We start from the raw sequence: 14,840 nt of genomic DNA, 5'->3' as shown, positions 1-14,840 counted from the left end.
CGGCTGTTGTTCAGAAGTGGATTCCTTCTAGGAATAGCAAGAGGTGAATGATTTCATCTGCAGGGCACTGCTTTGTCCCGGATCCCGGCTTTGCAAGGTGTCCCCCACACTGAGACCCGTCCTGGGCTCTGGTCCTGGGCTCTCAAGGGCTGCCAGGCCCTCCCAGCTGGGAGCGCTGGCCCTGGAGCTCCACCTCCTTTAAGCTGCACCTGCTCAGGGTGCAGCCTCCTCCCCTCCTTACGCACATCCTGAGCCCTCGTGACGGAGAGGGACACTTTCCTGAACTGAATGTGCCAAGACTCCTCCATGAGGCTCTGCCATGGGGCTTTTATAGATCCTGTTAGCTCCTGAGGTCTTGGCAGAACCAGTCTGGACAGAGAACCAAAAATAACTCCCTGACTCAAGCGGGGGGGGGCAGCCTGCAGCCCTGTAGGCCCTGGAGACCTGAGCCTGCAGCCAGTGGTTGGAAGAGTGGAGCTCCCAGGCCAGCCGGACCCTTTTCTTTACACTCTGATCCCTCCAAGGGGCTGGGGAGGCTGGTGCTCTGCCCGTGGCGCCAGGAGCACCGGGGTGAGGGGCAAACTTCAGCCCTGGGAAGGCCGGGGGCTGGCGCTACCTCAGAGCCTCCCCCTCCAGATCATACCTGACCTGCAACCTGTGTCCCTGCGGTGGCCCAAAGCCCCCAGTGGGCAGGATGCAGTGGGGCGGGCGGTCCAAAGCAGCCCTGACACCGACTGTTCTCCACATCTTTATTCTGAACCCATGGTCGGGAGAGCGGCCGCTATGTCCACTGAGCATCAGGCACCCTTCTAGAAGCTCCCCCCACAGCTACGCCCTGTGCTTACGGAAAAAGGAAACTATCTGTGCCAGAGTTGGAGGAGGGTGACCCTGCGTCACCTCCCATCCCCTCTGCCGAGGTGTGTGGGGAAGGACAGACGCGTGAGGGTTTTCTGAGACGTGAATCATTTTACCTCTAAGTACCTGGGAGATGATTCACTCGCTTGTTCATGGCCAATCCCGCAGGCAGAGCCTTGAGGAAATAGTAAGAGTGCAACAAGCTTGTGGCCTTGGGCAGCGAGACCTGGACGCAGGGGTCTGAGGCCCCAGGAAATGTGTGGTGGCCAGCATGAGTCAGTGAGGACCAGGTGGGCAGTGTTCCAAAGGCAGAGGCATGGGTTTGGGCCAACGATCCAGGACAGGTGGGAGGGTGGGTGGAGGGGCCTGCCAGGTGGAGGAACAGGCTGGGCAAAGGCATGGAGGTGGGAAGGGCCAGGCATCCGAGTGGAGCTGGGGTGCTGGCCCACCATCTTCACCTGCCAGGTGTGATGCGGAGGACAGACATCTGGTCTCCTTCGGAGAAGTCATCTAGCACAGGGGCTGTGGCTGCGCAGACTTGAGTTGGCATCACACTGTGTGGCACCTGGTCCCATCGCGTGCTATTGGATGGAAAACCCACGGGCCCACGAAGCTCCCTGAGCCATGACACCCCTGGGGGTGACGGCACCTCCTTCCAGGCTGCCGGCAGGACCGCTGGCCCCTGGTGGCTGGAGGTGGCCCCTGTCAACATCTCCCGATTCCCACCCCAGTTCAGAGAAGCTGCTGTCTCCCGGAGGCAGCCCGGAGTCCCCAGGTCATAGGAACCAAGAGAGCGCAGGGGTCACCAGCCCTGACCACCTCCTTGGTCTTCCTGTCCCTGTAGATGCTGCTGACCCCTGAGCCTTCCTCCATCCCCTTGTCCTCCCACAGACAGGAGCCCAGCGAGCTTGCTGGCATTCTTAGCAGGGACCTGGCACGCCTGCAGACATGCCACCAGCCCCACGAGCCATGAGTCCTGCCAGGAAACCGCGGGCTGTGAGGGGACCGTATTTATGTGGGAGAGCACACGATTGCTCCTGAAAGTGGCACAGACAGGAAATCTGGAAAGTGGGGAGGGATAGGCGGGTAAAAATAGGTGTGGACCGAAGACAGCAGCCACGCGTGAGCAGGGCGGTGCCACCGACAGGGATTTGGGTGCAAAGCCAGCCCCGCTCCTACCTGCACCTGCAGGCAGCTCTTGTCCCTCCCTCCAGCATCTGTGTCCCCCCGCCAGCACGAGGAGATGGGGAGACGGGGACCCCAGGCACTGGGCTGGGGTGTCGGGGGTCTGTCCTGTGTGATGATGCTAATGCTTTAAGTTCATAGAGACCTGTTTCTGAGGCCCGGCCCACCCTATGCTTTGTGGGATTATCCCAGCTAAACGGTGTCCCCGGGTTAAGTCACTGACAATCTTCTGAAAGCTCCCGGATCTTCCGGGGACCTTGCTGAGTGCACTGTGTCCACGTGCTGATCCGGCTGCCGTGGCGCAGGAACGCCTTGGCTCTCCAGGCTGGGGCTCACTTATCCTGGAAGACCTAAGTGGCAGTGCACAAGGCTGGTGTCGGGTGGGAGTGGAGGGGCTGGGTGCACCCAGCAGGCCGGCGGGGCTGTGGGAAGGGCGCTGGGCAGGGAGCACCGGATCCCGGCCTCGGCTGTGTCCCGTGCTAGCGTCGCCCTGAGTCCCTCCGGGCCGGCGTCTGTGAGCCGGGTGGGGCTGAGGCCGCATTCGAGGCCCCATCTGTCCCGCTGCCCTGCTCGTCCGTCAGTGCCTCCGGAGTCCCTGCCTTCTGGCCGCAGGGTTCCCCCAGGCAGAAGGGACCTTCTCCCCCTGCAGGGGACGCTCTCAGGGTCTCCAGCAAAGGGGCGGAATTGGTCTTTCCCCTACTCCGGTTCTAACTGGCCGAAGGGTGCAGGCCCGGGGGCGCCTCCCAAAGAGGTGCCTCAGGAACAGGTGGAGCCCTGCCCGGAGCCCTGCCTGGAGCCTAATAACCTGGGGACCAGGGATGCTCTCTGTCCTGCAGCCTTAGAGGCTGGGGCGGCTGCTGTGCCCACTGCCCAGAGAAGGAAACTGTGTCCTGGCGAGGCTGGTCCTCCACATGTGCTGCTGTAGCGCCTCCACCTCCACCTCCACCCCCAAGTCCCTCAGGACAGAGGGCGTGAGGCCGGGGGTGGGAGGGGTGGCAGGGCGGCTGTTCCTCCCCCTCCCTGCCCAGCCTGGCCTCAGTGGCTCTGTTTGGGGGGGAGGGGGGCTTCTCTGGCCTTTGGGGCTGCGTGTGTCACCACATCCTCCTGCAGTGGATGCTCGGGGTCCGGCCAGGGGACTCACTGTCCTGTGCTGTGCACTGTCTTCCAGCCTGTGGCAAGCTGACGGGCATCAGCGACCCTGTGACTGTCAAGACCTCTGGCTCAAGGTTCGGGTCCTGGATGACAGACCCTCTGGCCCCAGAAGGTGATAACAGGGTAAGTGCCTCCTGCACCGGGCCTGGGCCTGGGTCTCCATCCCCCGAATATCTGGCCCTCACTTCAGTGCCCACGTACCCGGACACCCACTCAAGCGTTTGTTGGCTTGAGCGCAGCTGGGCACCCCTGGGGGTTGGTTCCCCGCAGCTTCAGGGAGGGGCTCAGGTACTGGCTGAGGTCACAGACCACAGGGGTGGGAACCGATATGGGAAAGATGGTAATTGTCAGGACAGGTGGACCCCTGCAAACCGTCTCCAGCTGGAGAACAGGGGAGGGGAGCCCGAGTCTGGCTCTGCATCCGGAACCTTCCAGACACTCCCAGCCCCACCTGTGCTCCAGGAGGAGCACCCATTAGGAGCCTTTCTTAGTTTAAAGGCATCTCATTTGTGTCTCATTTGTTACTCCTTTCAAGGCTGATGGAAACCCATGTTCCTCTTTGATTTAGGGAAGAGACCGTGTTCTTTTTTCCCCAGACATTTCCTCCCTGAGTAAAAAACTCGGAAAAGGAAAGAAAAGCAGGGCCTGGGGTGTGACCTCCTGGGAGCCTCCCTGGGGTGTGGGGGAAGGCCAGCCGGCTGAGTGCAGGGACGCCATCTGGGCCATGTGTCCTCTGGCCATGCGCCCTCTCACTGGCTAAGCCCCGGGTGAACTCGCCACAGTCTGGGGTGACTCCTACCCACCCCCTGGTTTTCAGGGGCTTACAGGATGTTTACAAACTGATCACTTAAAAAAAAAAAAAAAGCTACTCTACTCTTTTTCCGGGTGGGATCCAGAGTGGGACTTCTGGGCCTTGTCTGGAGGACTCTTACTGGGAAGGGAAGGGTCAGGGTCACTTCCTCTCTCCCAGATTTCTGGTCTCTGCAGCTCCCCTCCCCCACTGCCAGGCCTGCTGGGCAACAGGAAGCAATGTCTCTTGCATTTCGGACTTGAGGTGGCAGCTCACTTTCTCTTGGGACGTTGGTGGGCGAGGGGCCGTGGCCGCGGGCCCTCTGGAGGCCCCTGATCTGTGTATCTCCCCTCCTGCCCCCAGCGCAGGCAGGCAGCGCAGCGCCTCCCTGGAGCTCATTCCAGCCTGGGCGACAGAGGACACTGGAGGGCCCTACCCAGGACTGCAAAGCCAGGGTGCGAGTGCAGACAGGTGTTCATGGGGTGGTTTCTGTTTTATGTTCTAAGTGGGGACAGTTAGCTGATGCTTGCTAGTTCTGTGACCGTCTAATGGGCTGTTATCCCGGTTGGTCTTCCAGTCCACACCCTCCCGGGGAACCCCGGCTCTGTTCCAGGTTTGGTGATGGTGAGGCAGCAGGGCTCTGTGCTGGCACAACTAAGCCCTTCTGTGTGCACATTGATAGTTAACATGAGAGAGGCTGGTGGTAGTGCCCCAATGCGCGTGCCTGGCCCTCAGCGGAGCCCTCTGCCTGCCTGTCCAGGTTGGGCCTCCAATGACCCTCCAGTCACCTGCCGGTGTGGAGGTCAGTCACCCTTTACCTCTGCTGTTTGATGAGAAAACCCCAGTCCAGTATCATGCCCACGGTCCTAGGAAAGGCTGGTCAGTGGTTTCATTAACAAGTATCTTCAGCAGGTGCCAGGCTCCAGGCTGGGCACCCCCAGACCGCCCCCTGCCCCCCTACCACCTGCAGGCTGCCTGCCCACCACGCATGCCCCACATACCCGGGCCCAGGCGCTGTGTCCACATCCAACATCACACGCAGGCCTCTGGCCCCGCTGCCATAAAGAGCACTGCTCAGATCTCTTTTCAGATCCCAAGTATCGGGGCTCCTGGAAGGCAGGCTATTTGCCTGCCCCAGACAGGGAGGATGTCGGCTCACAAAGCTGTTGAGGGGTGGTGGATGCTCTTGATAATTAGACACCTGTTCTCTGCTTGATGACTCCATCGCCCTCCAGAAAAGGAGGCCCTGGTGATGGATGGAGCCTTTGGAGAAGGGGCAGCGGGAGGAGGCTGTCTTGGGAGCTGCCTGCAAGGGAAAGGGAGGAGCTCACTGGCGGGGACGCTGAGCTTCGGGGGCCTTTGGCAGCTCTGCCCTGCGGCCCTGTGGCCTGGGCCATTCTGAGCCGTGTGCTCAGCACAGCCACATCCCGCTCCCAGCCCACGAGGGACACGTCCCCCGACCCTGCCATTGATCTGGAAGAGAGCTGTTTTGTTTTGATCTTTTTCATTCTCCCTCCACACCTAGGAAACCAGTAACTTGCTCCAAAGTGAAACAAGAATCCACGTCAGCTTCGGGGCATGCTGCCTCAGGGGCGTGGTCAGAGGCAGGGGGTGCAGGGCGGGGGGCAGGGAGCACCACGCAGAGGGTTCCTGGTGGGTGCCCGCCTAGGAGGCCGCGAGGAGTGGGTACAGCCGCCGCATCCCCACACCTTCCCGATGCCTTTTCACTGAACTGCCACAACTAGGTTAGCTCAGGCTCCCTTTGCACCCTTCCTTCCTTGAGTCCTTTATTAAGCACTAGCTGTGTGCCTGGCTCTATGCTGGACTCTAGTGTCCCTCTACCATGTCCAGAAGCTGCCTTCTCTCAGTGGTGACTGGTCCACCTGCTTCTGATGGCACTGATGCCAGCCTGTGGCCCCCCCCCGAAGACCCCCTCCCCTGACTCTGCCTGTGGACGACCCTTCTGGAGTCCACACCACCTTCCCTCCCGTTGGCTGGCTTCACCGTAGATGTCCCAGGCCAGCTGCCAGAGAGGCCAGCCCCTCTGTGCCTATGTCGCTCCTCTTAAGACACCACTCATTGGATTTAGGGCCCACCCTAATCTATCCTGGGATCCTTCATGACATCCGCAAAGCTCTCTTTTCTAAATAAGGGTCACATTTACAGGTTCCTGAATGTGGACATATCTTCTGGGGGTGACCAGTCATCCCACTACAAAATTGAGACCTTCCTGCCTGGGGGTGTAGGGGGGGTTTAAGAAATGCCCTCCAAGGAGTGAGCTTGATCAGTGGAGGGGGGAGCAGCAAGTGTGGGGCACAGAGGCACCAGACTGGGGGTGTCCGAGCCAGGGACTTGGCCTGGCAGGTGCAGAGGCAGCCGGATGCTGCACGGAGGAGCCTGGAGCTGAGGGGTCAGGTTCATAGAGGAGTGATGGTCTGGAGTACAGTTCTAGAAGGTTCAATCAGGCAGTACCAGGCCTGGGGGCCAGTCAGGATATGACAGCATCACCGGGGCAGTGGGGCCCAGGCCAACAGCAAGACCGCTCAGGCACCAAGCCAGAGGGTCCAGCCTTGCCTGCACATTGGCATCTCCAGGAAGCTTTAACCAACACGCATGCCTGCCCCCATCTCTGGAGTCCGATCCAATCGTCCTAGGAAGTGAGCGTGCCCAGGGGCTCAGAGGGCTGCCAGGTTCCAGCTCTAGGAGTTTAGATATGGGGGTTCTGGACAAGGCCAGGGAGTTGGGTGAGGCCTCCTGGGGGTGATGGGATTCTGTGTGAACTTGGGACTTGGACGAGAGGGGAGAACGAGGCATTCCAATCCAGAGATCGGAGTGAACCCAGAGGGGGTGCCTACTGGGAAGGAGGGGATCCCTTATCTCAGGGTCCCTCAGGGCTGCGATGGTCTGCCTTCTTTTGTGTCTTACAGCCACAGGCCAACAGCTGTGGTTGTTAAACATTCAGGGCCTTGTACTGATTTCCCCTCCCAGCCTAAATTGCATTTTCCAGAAGCCTTGTGCCCTACGTCCAATTTGCTAATTTCCAGGGAAAAAGAGACAGTTTACAAATCCTGAGCAATTCGGTGCCCATTTCTCCCATCTCCCCTACCCCGGGAGGGAGGCACCAGACCCTGGGGGTCCCCTGTGTTCTCAGGCCTGCTCGTGGGGGAGGAGGTGTTTGCACACATTCAGGAGTGCTCTCTGTGCTGAGCGGGAGAGAGCCAGTCCCTGCGGGCATGGGTCAGGGGAGGGCTAGAGGGGACAATGTTGGAACCCCGTCTTGGAGGAAGCAGTGAGCTCCCTGTCTCAGGAGAAAGCCAAGTGGAGAGACAGGAGGGTGTGATCAGGGCCTCCGGAGCCCCCCGGCAGCACTGCGCTCGCCCATTCTAATCCGAGACCCGCATTACCGTGGGCTGGTCTGCGGGGGCTAAGGGTAATAAAAGCCTCAAAAGAGACCTAGTTTTTTTTCATTTTTTTTTTAATCTCATTAAAAACAAAAAGCGCATCTGCCTCTCAGCATCCAAATGGATGCCTCAGGAACAAGGTTAGGATTTTTTTTTTTTTAATTTTTAACGCATGTGTAATGCTGTGTCTGAAAGCCCGGCATCCGTAATCTCTCCCGCAGCCAGCAGAGCCTTGATGGATAAAGCAGCTGTCTTATTGCCAGACAGATGCACTGGGGATGGCGTTAGCCCGGCAGATTTTCCTCTGAGTAACTGCATTGCTTTCTAATTTGCTCCCATATTGGTTGAAAATGACTAAAGCGTTTTGTACAAAGTCTAGACAGTTTTCAAGTCAACTGGCATTTAAGCAATAATCGGAAATCTCTTCCTCTGTAACCCCAAACGTGGGCCACCCCTGGGTTTGTTATCTTGGTGGCTTGTGACACTCTGGGCCATGCACAAAACCCTCATTTCTCTTAGAGCGGAGGCCCCCGGGGTTGAATGTGACAGTGATGCCATGTGCTGAGCCCCACATGCCATGTTAATGCCTTTCTGCCCCGCAGACGGGGGCGACCCAGTCTGGGCCGCAGTGACAGCCTGGTGGGATGAGAAGCCCTGTCCTGGCGCCCTTGGCGATGGGTCCCCACGTCACAGGAGCCGCCTGGGGCTGCGAGTGTTCTCCTCTTCCAGCACCGCTGTCTTGCTGGCTCTGGGGTTCATACACTGATGACGATCCTTCCTTCCCCAAATAAGTGTGAGCACCTGCTGTGCCCTTGGCCAGGGAGAGCGCAGGGAACCCATTGCCTGGGCACCGCACAGGCAGAGGGGGCCCAGGGGTGATTCTCTCGCCACCCACTTCCCTGAACTGTGGACTCAAGGGCTTGGACCCCCTTCACAGAGTGTGCTCCTCATCCTTTCCCTAAACTGGGCCCTCCGTTCTAGGCAGGGGAGCCGGTCCTATCCCCTTGGACAAGTGCCCTGCGGGTTCAGGGGAAGGACATGACATGACGTTGCCTGTCTTCGTTATCCTCCCCTGGTTCTTTCTTCTTCTCATGGGGTCGGGCCACTGCCGAGCTAATGAAACAGAGTCTGAAGAGGGGAGGCTCGGGGGGAGAAGCCCCGCACATGTCCCCCTGCCTTCCCCCCAGAGCCGCTAATGGGTGTGCTGCTCTCTCCACAGGTTTGGTACATGGACGGCTACCACAACAACCGCTTTGTCCGCGAGTACAAGTCCATGACCGACTTCATGACCACGGACAATTTCACATCCCACCGCCTCCCGCACCCCTGGTCTGGCACGGGACAGGTGGTGTACAACGGCTCCATCTACTTCAATAAGTTCCAGAGTCACATCGTCATCAGGTTTGACCTGAAGACGGAGACGATCCTCAAGACTCGCAGCCTGGACTATGCCGGCTACAACAACATGTACCACTACGCCTGGGGCGGTCACTCGGACATCGACCTCATGGTGGACGAGAACGGGCTGTGGGCCGTCTACGCCACCAACCAGAATGCCGGCAACATCGTCATCAGCAAGCTGGACCCCGTGTCCCTGCAGGTGCTGCAGACCTGGAACACAAGCTACCCCAAGCGCAGTGCCGGTGAGGCCTTCATCATCTGCGGGACGCTCTATGTCACCAACGGCTACTCAGGAGGCACCAAGGTCCACTACGCCTACCAGACCAACGCCTCGACCTACGAGTACATCGACATCCCCTTCCAGAACAAGTACTCCCACATCTCCATGTTGGACTACAACCCCAAGGACCGCGCCCTGTACGCTTGGAACAACGGCCACCAGATCCTGTACAATGTCACCCTCTTCCACGTCATCCGGTCTGACGAGTTGTAGCCGTCTCCCGCCCGGGAGGCCGAGGGTCTGGGTCCTCACTCACACGGACATTCCTGTGGAACGGCTGCCGAGATAACCTAACGATACTAATCATACTAATTTTGGAAAAAGCAGCAGCAGCGTGGGCTCCGGCACCGTGTGGTGGTGGCGTTATGTCCGTGCACCTCCGGTTCGAGTGAGAGGGCGACACACTTGGGAAGAGACCCCCCACACACACACCCCCGCCCTGCCCCGTCTTTGCAGCTGGAACTGCAGTCCAGAGATCCCTGGTCTCCCCACCAGCCCCCAGCCGCTCCGGCCCAGCCCCCATTCTGGTCAAATAACCTACAAAAGTAAGGCAACGACTGTTGGCCCGTTCTCGCCCGAGAACAACCACTGTTAGGTCGCATGGACATTCCCCTAGATCGCGCTCAGCTCTGGTGGACGTGCCTGCTGTGTGTCATCGAGGGCCCGCGGGCCGGCCGCGCTCGGCGTCCGCAGGGGCCACCATAGGCTAGTGGGACTCATCTCATCACAGCTGCTGTCTCTCGACCGCGTGTTGTGTCTTAGCCGAGCTGCACTGAGGCTCCGCGTCCCCACGGACCCGTGTCTGGCGCCTGCTGGACGTGGCGTGCACGGCGGCAGCACCCACCTGTTTGAGCTCGCGTCCCCCGTAGATATACTGTGCCACGTCTGTCTGTCGTTTCCTTGAGGTGGTAGCTCTGTGTGTTCAGTTTATGCAATGAATGTCGTAAATGCCGTGCCGTAGTTTGGGGTTAATACGTGGATGGTTTTTGTTTCCAAAAAGACAAAAAAAAAAAAATTTTTTTTTTTCAGTGTTCACCCTTAGAATGAGGTTATCAAGTTCATGTGGATAATAAAGGAATTACTCTCTTCTTGTTAAATTATCTAAATAATGTAACTGCGGATAGGAAGGGCTTATCTAGGGAAACCGAGTTTCCGCTGAAAGAGGAACGAGCCCAAGGCAACAGCGCGCGGAAAGTACAATCCTCAGTGAAAACGAGGGGAACTTTGTACCGTCCCGTTATCTAAGGAACAATAAAGATATTAGGAGATGTCTTCGCTTTGCTGGTCGTTTCTGAGGTTTTAAAGACGACAGAGCCCTCCGGAGCCCGGGTCCGGGTGGGCGTCTCCTGAGAGGCCACGTTTGGGACACGTTCTCCACTGGGTCTCTGACCCACGTCTCCCGGAGGCCAGAGGACCAGCCTGGGGCTCCGCATCCCTGGGGTGGATCAAACCCGAGGCCACACCCCCGGGACCCCACCTCACACCGCCATGGGGTCTCCCCCAGGGCACCTCTGGATGGGGTCTGGGACAGCCACCTGCAGAAAATGTCAGCAGAGGTAAAGCAGGCCCTCCCTGGCCGGCTGGCTCGGTGGGGCTGTGGTTGGTCCAAGAGGTCAGCGGCCGGCCTTCTCTGGGACCTAGGACACAGAGGACCTTGCTCGTCCAAGGGGCCTGGGCCAACTTGCAGGCCGTGCCTATGGATGAGGAGGTGGGTCTTGCCTCACCCCCCCACACACACACCAGATCCTTCCCTGTTTTCTTGTTGCTGCTGATGCCTCGGTGTCCTTCCGCCAGGGTGCTCAGGGACTCCCCGAGCCGTGACATCAGGAGAAGAGGGCAGGTAGGGGGAGGCTTGGGCCTGGATCAGAACCTCGTCAGCTGCACGGCGCCGTGAGCAAGACGACCCCCACGCCACCGCAGGACAAGCTTGCAGGTAAAGCTTCTAGGAGGGAGAGACAGGCTCATACTTTTATGTCTTCACAACTGTACTTGGAGTGAGCCATCCAAACTCCTCCCCGCTGGTTGTTTGTATAAAAGCCCTGAGGTTCAGTGAAGGCACAGTCCAGTCCACGGGGCCACTGGCCCTTCCTGCTGTGCTGGGGACCTGGCCAAGCACGTCGGGCAGGGCTGCCCTGTAATCGCAGTGGCCACTGTGGGCTGACTTCTTCACACTTTCTCCTAATGACGGTGGGAAAAGCATATGTGAGATAGAAGGAATCTGTGCTGAGTTCCCAAACAAAATAATGACCCCAGAGGTCCGGAATGGATTTACTGTCTCGGACGGAATATTTGTTAGGGAAAATACTCCTCCAGGATATTAAATACACAAGAGAAATGGTTCCATCTGGAGAGCAAATAAAACAAGCGGCCAGCCACTAAATCTCCCGGGTTCCAATAACTGAATATATTGGCTGATGACAGAGTAGCTGTGGATGAATTTTCATTATTAAAAGTCTGGCTTAAGGGGGACGCCTGGGTGGCGCAGTGGTTGATCATCTGCTTTCGGCTCAGCGCGTGATCCCGGGGTTCAGGGATGGAGTCCTGCATCAGGTTCCCAGCAGGGAGCCAGGTTCTCCCTCTGCCTGTGTCTCTGCCTCTCTCTCTGTGTCTCTCATGAATAAATAAATTTAATTTTTTTTTTAAATGAAAGTCTGGCTTGGCATCAAACCCATGGTTCTTTGGAGGGATTTAGAGGTCAGGGCATGAGACACTTAGTTCTGAGTGAGACTGGGCCTGGGGTTCTCCCCATTTCCTAAAGTCCACTCCTGGAGGAAGACTGAGACTGATGATCCCATGTGTACATGTGCCCATGGAACCCACTGTGGCTCCCCTAGGCCCCTGGTGCCCATGCAGAACCCACATGAGGCCCTGAGAGGAGCCCTTCTCCCTGCCCACGCCCTCACAGGCCAGCTGGAGGCAGGTGACTGCCATGGGTGCGGCAGTCACCTTGGGTCCTTGGGGAGCTCAGGGTCCCCTGTAGACACCAGGCCACACCCCTGAGCAGAGCCAAAAATGAGGGGCCGTGGTGACTACAGGTCACTGAGCACACAGGACAGGCAGGAGATTGCTGCTCTGTTGGAACGATTGACTGAATTCCATTTAAAGGTCGCAAGCAGTCGCTTGAGCACAGACCATGTGAGGTGCCAACTGGGCATGCGTCTTGCCCCAACGCACCCCTCTGACTTCCCGCCACCTGTAGAAGAGGTGCCACCCCCTGTCCCCAGACCAGGGAACTCGGGCTCTAGGGCACCCAGTCATCTCTTGGGGCAGCTGAGATTCCAACCTGTGAAACAGCATCCACGTCCACAAGACATTGAGAGGCATCCATGCCTTCCAGACCCTCACAGGTCACTGGAGGCGGCGAGTGAACGCTTGGGTAGGGCTGAGCCGAGGACAGTGAGTGGGTCCTCAGTGCTCGTGGGGGAATGAGCGCCCCAGAGGCAACTGCCAGAGGCTGGAGAGGGAGGATTCAGGTTGGCTCCTTGCCCAGCTGCCTGGTTGGTGTGGCCCAGAGAGATGTGGCACTTTCCACTGAAGAAGCATGACCAGGAGGACGTGGCTGTGGCAGGATTCCCGGGTGCGCTGGAGGGTGGCTGCCCGGGAGCCCGAGGAACCCAGGAGCCGGACGGTCCATCTGATGCTGAGCTCACCGACCCCCGCACAGCAGAGCCTCCTCATTGTGAAGCGGTCAGGGCACACCCGCTCGCCATCAGTTAAGGTGTCCCTTCCTTGGTGGCCCAGACCTGCGGTACTGAGGACACCACCTCCACCGAACAATCTTGTTCACTTTTCTGAGTAGATTGTGTCCTACAGGGTTTTCTGTAGCAAGGTTTTGCTTTCCTGAGTCCATCGTTAGGCATTATTTTCACAGGCAACACATGGAGTCCTTTGAAGCCAACAGCAAGGAGAGGCGTCGACGGGTGGCCGCACCCTACTTGTACATGCCCCCGCCTCTTGCTGTCCTCACATAGCACCTCCTCCTGAAGACAACATTGGGGCACGGACTATGCCTCGCTTCTTTGCACGGCTGCGTGGCTCCCCTCGTGCGGATGTAGCACAGCGCATGGAACCCGTGTCCCCAAGGCAGTGCTAGGGGTTGTGTCCAGTCCTTTGTGCCTGAACACCAGCCTGCGCTTGAATTGTTATTTCCCCTGTTACGAGTCGGGAAGCACCTTCCCCGATGTCTCAAGGTCATTGGCAGTATCCACCGGTGACCTCTCGGTTCCTGCTTGGCCTTCCTACTGGGTCGTTGGCGCTCCTCAAGGTGAGGACCTCTGTTCATGGGCCAGGGGTTACACTGTGCCTGTGATTCTGTAGGGGGCAAGTATCCTCTGTCTCAATTTGGGCTGTGGTAGGATTTTTTGCGGTAGTCAAAATTATCAAATTTCTTCTAAATGCTTTTGGCTTTTGAGTCACAGGACAGTTATAGGGTACACACTCATGTTCCTTGGGGACATGTGTGGTCTCCCCTCTAACACTGAGACCCTCGGTGCTTTGGGATTTCTGGAGTGATCCACACAGTTTCAGAAAAAGATAAATGGCCCCATCTTCCCCCATTGAATCCTATGCTGAGTGTCTCATGCGCTTGGGTCTATTTCTGGATTTTTTTCTTACTGAGCCTCGTTGGATGCTGTCACTGGAAATCCTACGCAAAGGCCCAAGGGTTTTGCCTCCATGGCTTGGGTGGGGTTTCCCTGTAAGTGAATGTTCAAGATTTCTTGGACGTAGACGCATGCTCTGTGGCCTTCTAGAGACTTGTGTGCAGTGACAGTGAAGTCACCGGGGGCAATTCCTTAGAGTGGAATTTCTGCCTCCCCCAGTTTCTGTGGATCTGCAAGGATTACAGTGGTTTCAGGGCGATATGTCTCTGAAGCAATTATTTGCTGTTCCAAGCAGGGGGCCTGAATCCAGAGATTTTGCCAGGACTCGAAGAGCAAGGTGAGATCCCATCTTCTGAGGGATCTTTGGGAAAACCCTTCATCCTGCATGGTGCTGCATTACTTCCGTTTTGCAGAAGCCAACCCAGGGAGAGGACACGGCCACCAGAACCCACTGTCGTGTGGCAGGCTGGCCCTGAACCCAGGGGCCACTGGGCCCTGGGCGTGTCCACAGGCACACACAGCATGTCCTCCGGCTGTTGAGTCACTCGAAGCTTATTCATCACACAGTAGGCAGTGGAAGGTGCCAGAACGGTGTGCCTGACGAGGATCTGGCTGGTCCTCCAGCCCCGGGTGCCGGTGAGTCACTGCTGCTGGACACGGAGCAGGGCGGCAGAGGGAGGGGAGGCTGGTGTCCGTCACTGCTCCACTCTTGTGCGGGGAGGCTGGCAGATGGGAGAGCAGGACTTTCCTCCCTGTGCCCATCACCCTGCTGCCCCTCAGGTGCACATGCATACTCATGTGCACAATGCGACAACACAGGTATGCACACATACGTACACGTGAGCACACACACAAAGACACACTTGTCACAGAGCAGGTTAGCAAGCTCACTTCACTGCCCTTCCCAGGACTAGTCTTCATGGCACAGTGGGAGTTAGTCCCGCCCACTTCACCTGGAGGCTTCTGCCCAAAAGACTTCATCCCACCCGCCTGGTCCTCTGAGCCTCGCAGCCCACATGCACCCTGTACCACCGCAGCCAGGGAAGGGCTCCACCCTGACTCCACCACGTGCATCCCCACTGGGTGTGGAGGAGGGGTCTCAGCTTCCTCGGCTGACACCAGCCTCGTGGGAGGGGTGCAGAGCAATGTCCCCTCTGATGCTGACAGACGGTCCC

General features: G+C 58.2%; 1 protein-coding gene across 2 annotated transcripts in view; it reads left to right on the top strand.

The window, feature by feature from the left end:
• Positions 1-10,336, top strand: part of OLFM1 (olfactomedin 1) — a 37,811-nt gene extending 27,475 nt beyond the window's left edge. For both annotated transcript variants that reach the window (XM_077851267.1, XM_077851266.1), the window contains exons 5-6: positions 3,209-3,315; positions 8,603-10,336. In XM_077851267.1, coding sequence (XP_077707393.1) covers positions 3,209-3,315; positions 8,603-9,277 — 782 coding nt within the window. In that variant the 3' untranslated portion in view covers positions 9,278-10,336. The remainder of the gene's footprint in view (positions 1-3,208; positions 3,316-8,602) is intronic.
• Positions 10,337-14,840: the final 4,504 nt, after the last annotated feature.

Source organism: Canis aureus, chromosome 16 (assembly GCF_053574225.1).
Source record: "Canis aureus isolate CA01 chromosome 16, VMU_Caureus_v.1.0, whole genome shotgun sequence".
NCBI classification, from domain to species: domain Eukaryota; kingdom Metazoa; phylum Chordata; class Mammalia; order Carnivora; family Canidae; genus Canis; species Canis aureus.
This window is presented reverse-complemented; position numbering and strand designations above follow the sequence as displayed.